The sequence below is a fragment of the Rhodotorula toruloides genome (assembly GCF_000320785.1).
Source record: "Rhodotorula toruloides NP11 unplaced genomic scaffold Scaffold15, whole genome shotgun sequence".
Taxonomy (NCBI): domain Eukaryota; kingdom Fungi; phylum Basidiomycota; class Microbotryomycetes; order Sporidiobolales; family Sporidiobolaceae; genus Rhodotorula; species Rhodotorula toruloides.
The window spans coordinates 384378-396920 of NW_015622975.1; the positions used below are offsets into that span (position 1 = coordinate 384378).

The following is a 12543-nucleotide window of genomic DNA, read 5'->3' on the forward strand; positions in this document are numbered from 1 at the left end:
GACGAACCTCCTCGCACGCGTGCTCGGCGGATTGTCCGGCACTCCGCGGATTGTCCGGCTCTGCTTCACCTCGCTCCCTCTCTTCCTCGCCTCTCCCACCACCGCCGCCTTGCTGACTTCAGCGTAAACAGCCCAGTCGAACTTGCTCGAGGAGGCGCACCCGTCTAGACTTCCTGCGCCCGCCCACCGCACATATCCATCTCTCGCTTCCTCATCGCACCGATGCCCTCGCTGTCGACAAGCAGGGCTCTCGCACTCTTCGCGAGCCTTGTTGCTGTCGCCAATGCAGCAGTAGCGCCGACGGAACCTAGCAATGCCAAGCAGGTCTTTACGGCCGGTCAGAAGTGCTCGTTCAAGTACGATCTCGACAAGACGGGCGTGCGTCTCGCCGCGTCCACTTTCATACCGTGCAACGAGCTGACAAGGTCATCGTTCGCAGGAATGGACGTCGATGGACGTCGACCTCATGACGGGTGACAACCTGCACATGGCACGCCCTCCTCCTCGTTCTGCCTGCGGTGCGTTTCGTTGACGTTCATCCGTCGCAGATCAACATCACTCGCGTTGCCAGCGGGCTCGACGGCACCAAGGGAGACGGGCGACACTCGTTCACCTGTCCTCAGGTCGACCCGCCGGCGCCGATCTACTTCTACCGTCAGTCTGCCCCCCCCCGCTGAAGAAGTGGGTATTCACTGACAGTCTCGCCGAGATTTAGAGTTCACGATGAACGGGACCGATCCGGTCTGGACGACGAGGTTCACGCTTGCTAGCCCGACCAACGAGACAGTGGGTTCGGGCCTCCTCCGTTATGAGTGTCGGCCTGACCCTTTCTCTGGGACAGGTCGACGCTCCGTACTCGAAACAGTTTGACGGCTCGGATGTGCCCTGGGGAGTCGGTCGCCTCATCTCGGCGGCGCCTGTCTCTTCCGGCTCGCACAACGACACTCCTGGCCGTCAGCGTCGCGCACCACCTCGTCTTCGTCGACATCTGGCTCGGCAGCGCCCTACTGGTTTACGCAAGGTTGGCCGAGCCAGTCGACCGCGTCTGCTTCTTCTGCCTCCGCTTCGAGCGCCTCAAAGGGCTGGACCTGGGGACCAACGACCGCTTCCAGCGCACCTGCGTCGACAGCGACGTCTTCGGCCCACACGGGCATCACTGGCTTCCACGAAGACGGACGCTGCGACGCCAACAATAAGTGTCCCGAGACTGCGCCGTGTTGCAGCGAGTTTGGCTTCTGCGGGACTGGCAGGTGAGCTGCTTCCGCGCCGATACGGGCAGTAGATCAACGCTCATGCTTCCTCATTTTGCATAGGAACTGTCTCGCCGGCTGCAACCCGCTCGCCTCGTTCGGTCCGACCGCTTGCGCTCCGGTCCCTGCTTGCAAGAATGGTGAGGTACGCAGCCTTCCTCTTAGTTTTCTGAAAGCGGCACAGCTGAACTCGTCGGCATCTTAGTACCGCATCAACTGGGACGCCAACCGCGTCCTCAGGAACTCGTCCGTCTGGAACGGCGACGCCGATACTTACGACTGGATGGTCGACGACCGTGCGTATTGCCCCTCCGCTACGTAGATCCTGCGGACCTGACCTTGCCGTCGCAGTCGGAAAGGCGGATCTCGGCGCCGTCACGGCTGACGGAACTTCCGGCACCTCGGCTCTCACGCTCAGCTTGACGAAAGAAGCGAACGGGACGACTATCTCGTCCACTCGTTCAATCCTGTACGGCAACGTCACCGCCAAGATCAAGTCGGTCGCAGGAGCAGGAATCGTCACGACTTTCTCGCTCGCAAGCGGAACCGGCGACGAGATCGACTGGGAGTACGCTGTTCTCTCGCTCGTCAAAGATGACATCTCGCTTACTAGGGTTTGATCTTCTAGGTTTACGACAAACAGCAGTACGACTGCTCAGACGGCTTACTTTTCTAGAGGACAAGTCAACGGTTGTACGGCCTCGCACCTGCGCGTTCTCCTCGTCTGATCCGCTAACGCCGTTGCGGATCGCAGACGAGTCTGGCAAGGCGGTCAACGTGACGGACCGCGAGAAGGACTTCCACGATTAGTGCGTTCGTTCGACGTTATCCTCGACTGTTCTGCGACTGACCGCTCCCGCACGCAGCACGATCTCGTGGACGCCGGATCAGCTCACTTGGTGCATTCTGCTCTCACTACCGCCTGCGCTACTCGGTGCTGATGTGCTCGGTTGCAGGCTCGTCGACAACGTTGTCGTTCGCAACGTCTCGCGGAACTCGACCGCAGATCCGTCCAACCCGCACATCTTCCGCTACCCCCGCACACCCGCGCGGATTCGCTTCTTGTGCGCTCCATATCCTTGCCGCATGGCCCGCTCCATGCTGACCCGCTTTACCCTCCAGCATCTGGGCCGCAGGCGTTGAAGGCGCATCGCCGGAGATTGTCGACTTCGGCGGCGGCATGGTCGACTGGGACGACAAGCAGTACCAGAAGAACCACTACTTTGCCTCTTACGGTGCGCCACAAATCTGTCAGGTCTTTGCAGCCTTGGCTAACTTGGGCGCGCACCGTCAGTCTCGTCCGTTAAGGTCGCTTGCTATAATCCTGGCTTGGTCTCGACATTGCCCATGGGTCAAGACGCCCCATACGACCAGCCTGGAGCAAAACCCCTGTCGTCCGACCCCTTCTCCGAGATCGCCAACGCTTTCTCGTCTCGGTCATCCGTCTCTTCCTCAGCCTCTCGTGCGCCGTGGTGGAATCCGCCGAGCGCCGCTGCCGAGGATGCGAGCCCGCTACCGACGCTTTTTGCTGGCTGGAGTGGGCGTGCGCGGCTCGGCAAGAGGGAAGAAACGATTGTTTCGATGCGGGAGAAGCGGGCAGACGCGAACTCGAGTCCCGCTTCCTACCAGTACACCGGTGCGTCTCGCGTTTGTAGCGCACAGAAAGAAACTTACGTCTGCTGAATGTAGGACTCGACATGAACGGCTTGCTGAACATCCTCGGCGGTCAAGCGGTTACGACGACTAACGACGACTCAGCAACCGGTCTCAACTGTGCGTGCCTCACCTCGTTTGCTCTTCGTCTCGTGCCTCACCTCGTTTGCTCTTCGTCTCGCTGACATTTTGATGAGCGTGCAGGGCCAGGCTTGTCCAGCATCAGCTCCTCCGTTTCCGCATCTGCTCCCACGTCTGCTTCATCTGCTACGAGCGATTCGAAGTCGGCATCTTCGTCCTTGTCGGCTTCCGCTTCGAAGGCGTCCGCTACGTCCTCAGCATCAGCCGCCTCGCCGAGCGAGACTTCCGAGCCGCAGACGATCCAGGAAAAGTGGGATCGGCTCGGAACGGCTGCTCATATCGGTATCTAGTGCGTCCTCACGGGCCCCCTCTCTCGTGCGCACAATACTGACGCAGTAACTTACTCCGCTCGTCTACCAGTATCGGTGGAGGCCTTGCCGCGCTCGTGCGTCCTCGAAACCTTCCTGCCCATATCTGACTGACGCAGCTGACCCGTTCGCCTTTCTGCCAGTTCATTCTGGTTCTGGTCGGATGGCTCTGGTGAGCAAAGCCTCGAACTCGCTGTTGTCAGCGCCGCAACTGACCTTAGGTATCGCACAGGCGCAAGGCAGCCTCGTCTCGCAAGCAGACTCCCGGCCCGGACGCTCGCGGTCCTTACGAGCCTATCGGTGAATTTCCACGGTACCTGCGAACTTCTTTCTATCGCTGACGATTCGCTCGCAACGTAGGCGACATGGGCGAGATGCAGCCTGCCGGTAACTCGGCTTTTTCAGCGCAGCTCGCTGGCCGACTTTTCCGCTGACTGCTCGTCTTCGCAGGCGCCATCTACCGGGGCAACGGTCAGATTGAGCCTGGCCAGGACCTCTACTCCGGCGGACAGATGCCCTACATGGCCGCCGCCACTGCGCCAGCCCCTGCGGGTCCATCCGCCTCTCGCAAGTCGTCGTCAGCCTCGACGCGCAGCAAATACGACCAGATGGCCGGCAGCGTGCCGGGCTTTGTCTCGTCAAGCAGTCTTCGCGCGAAGAAGTGAGCCGGGCACAGGGCGATGAGAAGCGGTCGCATCGGTCAAGGGAAGAGAGCGACGCGTGCCATGTTGGATTCAGGCGGCAGCGGTAGAGCGACTTTCGTACTTCTGCAACGCGATCTATGGCTGGACAGCTGCATCGAGCCAAGGAGAGCTGATTTGCAAGGCATTGGGAAGCTCAACGCTTTCCAGAAGCTCGAACGAGTAGTAAAAAGCAAGCGTTTCAAGCGCCACCGACACCCCGTTCAAGCGGTACGTTGCCGTACCATCTAGACGACCTCCATGCCGCCCCACTCGAGCACGCGGAAGAGCGACTCGTCCGTGACCTTGTTGACCTGAACGCCGACCTCCTTGACCCAGTCGATCTCGTCCAGCTTCTTCCACTCGCTCGCCTCAACCGCATCGACGCCCTTGAAGAGGAGGAAGACGCGACTGACGACGTCCGGCTTGGGGTCGACGTCGAGACGGGCGGCGCGCTTGTAGTCGCTCTGCGCGAGGAAGCGGAAGCCGATGTGCTGGCCGGCGTCGCGGATGCGGTTGAAGTGCGAGAGCCAGTACGTGATGAAGTCGTTCCTCGCGGCGGTGTGGAGCGAAAGCGCGGCGAGCGTCTTGTCGAGGTGGGCGAGGAAGGCGGCGAAAGGGAGCGCGCGGCCGTTCGAGGCATCGAGGGACGGGTTCGACGGGTCGAAGGCGAAATGCGAGGGAAAGGGCGCGGTCGTCTTGTACGCCTCGGCCTCCCAGAAGAGGTACTTGAGCTCGAGGCCCGATGCGACGTCGACGAGAGAACCGTCGGGCTGCGCAGAGACCGTCCAGCTCGCGCTCGTCTCGCCCTGCTTGCCCTTCTTCGGATCGACGGCGGGGTAGAGAGCGGAGAAGTGCCACTCGGACGTGAGAATCACCGAGACGGCGGCGCAGTCGAGCGGCGTCGGCGGGAAGAGGTAGATGACGGGTTTGCCGCCACATTGGGTGAAACACCACATGAGTGCGACCTCCTGGTCTGCTGGATCGATATTGTGGTGCTTCTGAAAGTCCGCAAAAGTCCCCTGGCCAGAGACTGGATCGCCTGCATAGCAAAACCTGAAACTGTCCCTGGGTTTTCCGATCACGTTGGCGAAAGTTTCGACGATCTTGCTCATCGCTGCAGTTTGCTTGACTAGAAAGAGGAAGTCGTCCTGCGCGTGAAGCGGTGAGCCCTAGCCCGCCAAGAATGGACGGTCTGATTCCTCACCATTTGCTCGCCGCCCTCGAATCTGAGTCGATACCTTGACGGCGTTGTTTCGTGGGGAGGAGAGGCGGATGTTCTCTGCTTCCGTTCGCTGGCCGGGAGCAGGTTCGAGGGCTGAGGCGATGGCGATAGACAGCGCCTGCGCTTCCGGTCTGGCAGAAACGCAGCCTCCTCGTCAGTCCCGCTGCCGACGTCGACCTCGACGCGCAGCACCACAGGTTTGTCTCCATCTCCATTCTGCGCCAGCGCCGCCGCCTCGCTCTCCCAACCGCTATCGGTCAAGCGGACCCATCCGAATCCCGCGACCTCGCGCTCGAGGAGAAGCGCGTCGGGGTCGAGTCTGGGGAAGAGACGACGCGTTTCGTCGATAGCATCGGCGAAAGTATCGGGAAGGGCGATGAGGAACGAGCGTTTGCCGCGTTGCAGGATGAGCGAGGGTTTCGGCGAGGAAGTCGACGCGTTTCTGCGAGGCCCGTGTGAGCAAGCATTCCATGAGCGGGGCCAGTCAATCTTCAAGCGTACCGAGTGCTCGTAGATGCGCGTCCTCTGCCTTTCTCGCGCGGCGCCATGGCGAGATGGCGAGAGAAGCGAGGTCGAGTGATGAGAAGTCGGGGACGAGAGGGAGAAGGGAGCGAAGCCTGGACTGGGCAGGTGAGGGCTGACGGTGCCCAAGGGATCCAATGAGCCTGTAGCAAGGTCAAGCAAGCCGTGCGAAGCGGGTTGCGACGGTGTGAAGCGGAGAAACTGAGGGCGACGGAGGTGCGACTCGGCATGACTGGCTGTACGAGAGTCGCAAGTAGACGATTTGGTGCGCAAAGGAAGCTTCCGAGCGATTGCAGTGATAGAACAGGCGCTGCATACTTGAGAGGATATCGTCGCGTGCTGGAGAGAGAGACGAGCGAGTTGGCCCGCCGTTCCGACGATGCGTGACCCAGCCGAAGCAGATGGCCACAGTCGAGAGAGGGCCCGCCTTTGCAATACAGTCGGCCACTCTGCCCTCAGTACTTTGCCTTCCGACATTTGCCGCCCACCACTTCGACGTGCAGTACCAATTCGACCTCGCCACCGTCCGCAGTGATGCCCGCATGCGCAACAGTGTCCGTCGCAAGACAGTCCTTGCCATTGTATTTTAGCAGGGAAGGTCTTGTGCGGTCGAGAGCGAGAGCCATGTGGACTGTGTTGTAAATGGTGCGGAAAAGGGTCGTCAAGCGTGCCCGTATCCGCATATCAGGCTCCTGTAGGAAAAGATCAGCCTGCTGGACTGCTATGATGAACGCGGTCGCGCACTGTGAGAGGTTCAACGCACTGCATTGCCGTAAGTGCGGATAATGAGCACGACGGTTGGTGATGGCGGCAACGTGTCATCGTCGTCAAGCGAGAGCTCGAGAGTCCATGCCGGCTCCTCTGCTCTTGTGCGCTTCGCAGCACGGGCAGTGGGCTCTGCGTCTTCCTCCTGCTTGATCCGCTTGAGCGGCTTGTCCTCCTCGACTTCCGACTCTGCATCGCTATCCGCCTCCACTCCGACCTGGAGGATGATAGGACCGCTCTTGCCATCCTGCGTTCGCGCCGCATCCGTCTCCCAGCCGCTCTCCGTCAAGCCAACCCACCCAAGCCCATCCACCTCTCGCCACAGACAGATCCGCTCTGCGTCGAGCTTCGGGAAGAGTCGACGTGTCTCGGCGAGTGCGTCGGCGTAGGAAGAGGGCAGGGCGATCAGGAAAGACCGCTTGCCGCGACGAAGGAGGAGCGAAGGTTAGGTGGGCTGAGCAGGAGGGGTGAGGCTGTGGGCGTCAAACGGCAATGTGAGCGGGCCATGAGCGCTCGTACAGCAGTAAAAGGACCACTTACGCGCCAGAAGCTGATGCGGCTGCACCAGAAGGGCCGCTGTCGACCATGAGTGCCGTTTCGAGATGAGGAGGAGACGCGGGCGGGGAGCGGGGAGAAGCGCTTCGTGAAGCTGGCGGGAGCGTGTCGGACGCGCAATCGGTCGAGAAATTGGTAGATCAAGGGCGAGCGCGCTTCCCAGCGGCGCGGGCGAAGTGTGAGGAGGACGAAGAGGCGAGAGCGCAGAGTTGCGAGGACCGCGAGAGACATGCGCAGCGTACAGGTCTCCCGGGCGATATACGGCGCATGTAGCACTCTCTGTGCAGTCTATAGACTCTACAACTCGCCTTCTAAGGGTGCCATCTCGGTGTACCCTCGCCAGCCGTATCCGCCGAACCATCCGTTCCATCCCTCGCCGATCAACCAGTACCCCATGTACAACCCAATCGTGATGACCATGAACAGCTGAACCCAGACGAGGTCGACCTCGAAGACCCAGCTGGGCGGCTCGTACCACTTGCGCAGGGGGGGCCGGTCTGGCGGGCCAGAGACGGTGACAACGAGAGAGTGGACGAAGCCGGAAGCGGTGTTGCGGTGTAGGATGTAGAGCGTTTGGAGCTGTAGCGACTGGGTCAGCACATCAAGCGAATTAGAAGGGGTCGATCTGCGACTCACCTCCTCATCATACCGCCATTCTCCGTCTCCGTCTCGCAGCTTCACCTTCAGTCTCCCCTCTATCGCAGCTTGACCGTACCTCCTCCTCGGCAAGAAGACCTCGGTCTCCCTCGCGCGACACTCAACGCCGACCAGCGGCGGAGCGTCGGGTTCCGCCTCGTTCTGCAGTCGTTTCGGGACGGACTGGGCGAGCGGGTGAGAGGGTGGGATAGGATTAATGTAGTCGAGGGTGAAGCGGCGGGTGTGAAAGTCGTAGGAGGTGCGGATGGGGATGCCGGCGGTCTTGCAGGCGTACGGTCGCTACGAGCAGCAAGCAAGACACACTTCAGCGAGCCACTTCTGGCGATATGGGTCCTCAGCCAAGGAACGCACCTGGATGGCATCGAGCACTCGCGCCCCGACGTTCAACCACGCCTCCTCCCCTCCGTCTTCGCCAGCCTTAAGCGCTTGAGGCGTGACGTCCGAAAGCGAGAACCAGCTGAAGTTCTCGCCGTTCCAAGAGTCGCCCCATTCGTCGTTGTTGAGCGGGTTGTACGTCCAGAGGCTGCCCAAGCGAAAAAGGTTAGACGGGTTTGCGACTGGCGAGGATGGCGCGGAAGCTCCCGCACAGCGCCGGCGACTCACTTGAAGTTACTCAACCCCTTCTCTCCAATCGCCTCACAAATCGCATCAAGCATCCGTTCCTGCCACTGAAAGTCCTTGCTCTTGAACGCCTCGCCATTGTTGAGGTCGAACGGACAGCCCGTCTCGCCGAGAACGATGGGGACTTCGCCGATTCGACGGTAGCCGTGGCGGAGGATGTTGAGGATTTGGGTCGTGTAGCTGAGCGTGCGAAGGGAGGTTAGCTGGGCGTGGCGGTGAGGGAGAAGACGAAACGCACTTCTTCTTGAAGCCTTTTCGTCCAAAGTACTGCGAGAGACAAAAGGGAGAGACATTGTTTAGCTTCCACATCCTACTGAATCATCGGTACATCGCTGCGGAACAAGCGAGAAGCCGAAGAGACGGGGCGGAGAGCACGTACCAGCGCTTTGAGCAAGAACATGCCCTGCACGACGGAACACGCGTCAGCACATCGAGCACTTCGCCCTCGACACGCTTCTACCCGCTCCTGAAAGGGGACGAGAAACGCGACGGAAACGAAGCAGCCAAACGCACGCTCGATAACCCCTGCACATTCGCACTCATCCACCCGAGCTTCTTCTCGAACAGCGTCTGCAGGTCGTACCAGTGAGGCGTGAAGACGAAGTTGGGTGGTCGGTAGGCAGGAGGGTAGGACGGGCAGAACTGCGAGACGGAAAGAACGACAAGAGGTCAGCCATGTCTTGCCGACCGACTGCTGAAGCGTAGTACGCGAGCATTTTGGGCTGCAGAGCGCTCGAGAGAGACCACTGACCTCGTTCGGGATTGGCTCGGCGAGAGTGATCCAGCTCTGCGGATTAGGCGGTCTTCTCGTCCGAGCCGAAAACTTGCGGACGAAGGGGAAGTAGAAGTCGCTGCGTCCATCGAGTTCAAATACAGTCCGTCAGCATACTGCGAAAGCACGAAAGGTGGACACCAGCGGAATGGCGGACGCACCGGTACCAATCCACCTCCTCTCCCTGCTTCCGCCTGCCCTTCCGCCCGTCCTTCCCGCCCTCAACCTCCGCGCACCCCTCAACCACACAGTCCTCCGGAAAGCGTCGAAAGTACTCCTGCTTCAACACCACCCCCTCCCCGACTTCTCCCTTCCGCTCATCCCATTCCCAAACCCCATGTTCGCGCCAGATGCAACCCGTCGAGCTCGTCGGGAGGTTCTGGTATGCGGGAGAGGAGGGGGAGAGCCAGGCTGATGAGCGCCGAGGAGGACGGAGGAGGACGTGGTGCGTTATCGAGGTGACGGGGAACGAGGGGGCGTAGTGAGGGATCAGAACGGGGTGGCCGAGTCCGAGGGCCCAGCTGCGCGTCGAGCGAGGTCAGGGGCACGGAAAGCGAGGAGCGGGGGAAGACGCACGACTGGACGGCGGAGGGGAAATAGCCGATCGCGAGGTCGGTGTTGAAGTCCCACGAGTAGGGCGAGAGGAGTTCGACGTAGCCGCGATGAGGCTCGTTCATGACCTGCCGCCGAGCTCGCTCTATCAGCGAGGGATTGGGCAAGTGAAGAGCGGGCGACACACCTCGAAGCCCATGACCGCCTCGCAATCCCTCAACTTATCCGCGAGCACTCCAAACGCCTCGCACATACTCTCCTGCAAGAAGACCTGCAACCCAACCTCCTCGTCCTCCTTCCCCGCCCGCCCCCACTCTCCCTGATGCAACCTCCTCCTCACCCTCCTCTTCGGCGCAAAAACCTCCCCGGCCCAGAAGACCGTCGCGGCCGTCGCAGCCGCCAATTTGGTCATTCCGCTCGGCCAGACTTTCGGCGGTGGATCGTCCGGCTCGAGATGGAGGTTATGCGCGTGCGCAGCGCCCGTCTGCTTGAAAGACCGGATATCGAGGCCGATCAGGGTGAGTGTCCAAGTTGGGGCGCCTGAACCGCCCGAGTGGCGGGACCAGACGTCTTGGTGCGGATCGATGTAGCATTTGAGGCCGTATTGGGGGAAGAGGGAGAGGAGGGAGTGAAGGTAGGAGAGGTAGGAGGTGTCGTAGAGACCGGGTCCGGAGTGCTCGAGCGCTTCCCAGGGTACGACGAGGCGGATGAAGGTCAGGCCCCAGTTGCGTAGGCGGGAGAGGTGCTCGTGGCTGTCTCGGCGTCGCAAGGTCAGCCTGAGCACACGAAGAAGGGAGAGCGAACGGAACGCACGACTCCTCCAACGGCCACGGTCGTCCAACGAACGACACCCCCTCCCCGTCATACCACTCCTCGCCCATCTCTCGATGCGTAAACCCATTCGGCTCAGAAGGGAGCTTGTTGAGCCCGCTCACGTTCGCGCCGTGCAGGAGTAGTCGGCGGCCGTACGAGTCGAGGAAGAAACGGCCTTGGGAGGAGGAGAGCGGGTTCGGACCGATTGAGGAGGAGGAGAGGGAGGCTGCTTCGGAGTGGGTGGAGCCTGGGGTGTAGGTTGAGGAGAGTGAGGGGTGGTCGAGGAGAGGTGGGGAGGACATGGTGAGAGGAGGAGGGCGAGCGGCCTGCGCTCGAGTTGGAGGACGTTGCTGCCTCTCTAGCAAGCTCTGGAGCAGTACAGACAGTCCCAGCGTTCGAGGCGAGTCGAGGGAGTCTGGTTGACCCTCGTCGGGAGGTGCGTTCGCTCCTCGACCCCGTCATCCCACTACAGCGCGGTCTGGTGCTACAGCGACGGCTTGCACTGCACCGCAAGACACACACGGATCTGTCGCTCGCGGCGCAGCTCGTCCCACGCTCTGAACCCGCTCGACTCGACCGCTCTCCTCGCCCAAACTGATGAAGCGGTTCAAGGTGAAGGACGCGACGAGGGGCAACACTACAGGGACTACAGCGTATCGAACATGTAGGGGAGGCGGACGAGTGTGCGGGATACGCCAGCTGCTTTTGCTCGTTGCGGACCGACCTCGTCATGAACTCCTGCTCCTCTCTTAACTCGCAATCCACCAATCTTCCACTTGCGATGCTGCCTTCTAAGTTAGCTATGTCGTAGTCTGTGGAGCCAGGCGAGGCTGCCATCGTGACCTACGAAGCCGCCGACGTCGCCTGGACGTCTCCTGCGGCGCTGTTGCACTGGCTATTCCTCCTCTCACAGCCAGGACTGCTTCGCTAGCTTCCTCCGTCATGCTCCAACACCTCCCTAGCTTATCGGCGTCCTGCCTCGCCCAGCCAGAACGAGACACGGTCGTCCGCCGTCGTTCGCCGCCCCGAAGCTGTCAAATTTCCCCGGCTGGACCTTCGCCTTCGCGAGTTCGCGCTGATAGACTCTACTTCGTCCTCTCGCAGTGGCCCGCTTTCCCCGCCAGCCGAACTTTTGATAGGCGCACCGTGCTAGACGGCAGACGACGATAACCTGCTCGCGGCTCCAGGCCAGGAAAGGGTCGGCTCTCTGCGCTTGTTGATCTGCTCCGCCCGTCTCTCTCGCCTCCTGCGCGACTCTCTCCCTCGTTCTCGCTGGTTCACTCGCTGCAGTGTGCGCCAGAAGCGAGTGTGTCCCCTTGAAGTCGATTGCAGCCAGGCACTTGTTCGCGGTCGAGCGAGACACGATGAGAAGCGAGTCCCCACGAGGGATTCCTTCCTTCGTCTCTTAGTTGCTACACTCTACTGTAGACTGCCACAACGAACAGGGGACGATGGCTGAACAGGCCAACCCACCCGACCGCGCTCGCTCGCACGACATCGACGCAGACCTCGTCGACGACAAGACGGGCATGGCAAAGTACGCGGTCAGTCTACCCGCACTCGTATCCAGCTACAGTGCACACTCACAGGTCTGTATCCCGTGCAAACAGTGCGAGCAGTGCAAGCGGCGCAAGCTCAAGGTGCGTCTTCGTCTCACGCTCACCCTCCTCCTCGCTAACCCCCACTTCGCAACAGTGCTCGCGGACAGTCCCGACCTGCACGTTCTGCGCAGAACACTCGCACGACTGCGTCTACAGCAAAGTCATCCGCACCCCCTTGACGCGCAAGAACCTCGACGCGGCAGAGAAACGCATCGCCAACCTCGAAGCGTTGCTGGCGAGGCACTACAGCGAGAGGGAGATCACGCGGTACGAGGAGGACGGGACACTGCCGAGGCTGCAGGGCGCAAAGGGTGCGTCGCCGGACACGGGGTCGTCGAGGCCGGGAACGGCACACTCTCTGCCCCCTCCGCCGCCGTCGACCAGCCCCGGCGCGTATCCTACACCCGCTTCGCAAGTCGCCCCGCTCC

The 12543-nt window shown here is 61.3% G+C and overlaps 5 protein-coding genes across 5 annotated transcripts in view; 2 read left to right on the forward strand and 3 right to left on the reverse strand.

Moving 5' to 3' along the window:
* Positions 1-222: 222 nt before the first annotated feature.
* RHTO_01890 (Glycoside Hydrolase Family 16 protein, CBM8 containing) lies at positions 223-4017 on the forward strand (the record flags this gene model as incomplete). The annotated part of the gene is made up of 22 exons (XM_016415569.1): positions 223-378; positions 440-457; positions 549-654; positions 716-786; positions 842-953; positions 1001-1250; positions 1314-1395; positions 1456-1546; positions 1602-1818; positions 1879-1943; positions 2005-2059; positions 2117-2149; positions 2207-2314; positions 2373-2485; positions 2545-2886; positions 2940-3023; positions 3108-3333; positions 3405-3429; positions 3496-3524; positions 3585-3652; positions 3713-3739; positions 3803-4017. 22 exons carry the CDS (start codon positions 223-225, stop codon positions 4015-4017), a joined length of 2493 nt encoding a protein of 830 aa, XP_016272543.1.
* Positions 4018-4280: 263 nt separating this feature from the next.
* Positions 4281-5805, reverse strand: RHTO_01891 (ubiquitin family protein; the record flags this gene model as incomplete). Its single annotated transcript, XM_016415570.1, has 3 exons — positions 4281-5183; positions 5240-5699; positions 5759-5805. The coding sequence occupies 3 exons, from the start codon at positions 5803-5805 to the stop codon at positions 4281-4283; spliced, it is 1410 nt and encodes a 469-aa protein (XP_016272544.1).
* A 429-nt stretch (positions 5806-6234) lies between these two features.
* On the reverse strand, positions 6235-7330 carry RHTO_01892 (uncharacterized protein; the record flags this gene model as incomplete). Its single annotated transcript, XM_016415571.1, has 4 exons — positions 6235-6471; positions 6543-6791; positions 6844-7017; positions 7085-7330. The coding sequence occupies 4 exons, from the start codon at positions 7328-7330 to the stop codon at positions 6235-6237; spliced, it is 906 nt and encodes a 301-aa protein (XP_016272545.1).
* Positions 7331-7396: 66 nt separating this feature from the next.
* RHTO_01893 (glycoside hydrolase family 5 protein) lies at positions 7397-10816 on the reverse strand (the record flags this gene model as incomplete). Its single annotated transcript, XM_016415572.1, has 12 exons — positions 7397-7678; positions 7736-8035; positions 8108-8279; positions 8360-8557; positions 8616-8644; positions 8757-8780; positions 8891-9019; positions 9129-9228; positions 9311-9670; positions 9726-9829; positions 9889-10453; positions 10515-10816. 12 exons carry the CDS (start codon positions 10814-10816, stop codon positions 7397-7399), a joined length of 2565 nt encoding a protein of 854 aa, XP_016272546.1.
* Positions 10817-11965: 1149 nt separating this feature from the next.
* RHTO_01894 (transcriptional regulatory protein GAL4) overlaps positions 11966-12543 on the forward strand; it is a gene marked incomplete at both ends in the record, with an annotated part of 2428 nt that continues 1850 nt past the window's right edge. The window contains 3 exons of the mRNA XM_016415573.1: positions 11966-12058; positions 12125-12154; positions 12210-12543. The exon at positions 12210-12543 is cut by the window's right edge and continues 884 nt beyond it. Of these exons, the coding sequence (XP_016272547.1) occupies positions 11966-12058; positions 12125-12154; positions 12210-12543 (457 nt within the window). The remainder of the gene's footprint in view (positions 12059-12124; positions 12155-12209) is intronic.